At 40.6% G+C, this 1160-nt stretch overlaps 1 protein-coding gene across 1 annotated transcript in view; it reads right to left on the reverse strand.

The window, feature by feature from the left end:
- pnkd (PNKD metallo-beta-lactamase domain containing) overlaps positions 1-429 on the reverse strand; it is a 7571-nt gene extending 7142 nt beyond the window's left edge. The window contains exon 1 of the mRNA XM_068737886.1: positions 272-429. Coding sequence (XP_068593987.1) covers positions 272-429 — 158 coding nt within the window. The remainder of the gene's footprint in view (positions 1-271) is intronic.
- Between the last annotated feature and the right edge of the window lie 731 nt (positions 430-1160).

Genomic DNA, 1160 nt, shown 5'->3' on the forward strand with positions numbered 1-1160 from the left:
GTGCGTGGTAGCAGAGGTTGATAATGCAAAACCCCACCGCGTCACGCCTCTTCAAGTGACACATATAGCGTGGACAAAGTGACATTTTGTGATATAATTGTCAGTGGTAATATTAGTACATGTGTCGGCTAGCAGAGCAACTTAAAATTGCAACATATTTATGTACAATTTTGGTGGCTCGGCCTCTGTTAATAAGAATGGCTACATGTTGTTCCGCCGCGGTGTCAACAAACAGCTTTGTTTTTATCACGCGAGGTCGCGTCATACTCACGCAATCCGGAACAGCGGCTTCTCCGTGCGGGCCATTAGTATGCTCAACGATTTCCTCCAGAGGACTTGTCCTTTGCGTCTGTAGCGAACACATAAATATAAGAACAAGCAAAAAGATGCGGTGGCGACCAGCGTTACGGTCCAATCAGGAAGCGCCATAGCTTCTGAGCGTGACGCAACGACGTGCCGCGACGCACACACGCGAACCCCGGAAGGAGATAAAAAAAGAAAAAAAAGAAAAAGAATATAGTAACACAAAAAATAGCGTTAATTCAAAAACATCTCTTTTTCTTTTTGTGCTTAAAGAGTGACATAATGACATAATGACCACTTATTCCAATTCAAAGTTAATTACATTGCCGCAAAAACACATTCTTAACCTACTCAAAGTAATACTTTTAAGGCTTAAACCCAGTATTTACTCAATCTATTTCACCAGTATGACTTCATTTCACTTGAATTAATTGTATATGGCGTCAATACGAAATCCAGCCAAGTTTTGGTCAACTTCTAAATAATTTAGCGATGCCTAATGTTGTGAGACAGCTATAGTTGGCTGTTTAGTAATATTTTAGTAACATTTGGGTTCAAATAGAGGGGGAATAATATATGATAGGCCTTTGGAAAGAATATTCTCAGGATGACTGCTTAAAAAAAAAATCAACTCAGCGTTGGGAGCACTGTTACATACCCTACCTAACATACTACATGTGTGTAGGGCACAGCAGTCTGTGGGGTTTGTTCGTTAATTTGTGTTTTTTTATTATTTTGAATAAGAGCTGGAGCAACCGGAGTCGCCATGCTTTCTGAGACGCATCAGTAGCAGTGTAGGTTTCAGTGAACATATCCTGTTACAAAGATGACATCCACCTGTGGTGTTTACCTGCAAA

This window comes from Cebidichthys violaceus, unplaced genomic scaffold (assembly GCF_023349555.1).
Source record: "Cebidichthys violaceus isolate CVI_PGR_0920_01 unplaced genomic scaffold, fCebVio1.0.p SCAF_11, whole genome shotgun sequence".
NCBI classification, from domain to species: Eukaryota; Metazoa; Chordata; class Actinopteri; order Perciformes; family Stichaeidae; genus Cebidichthys; species Cebidichthys violaceus.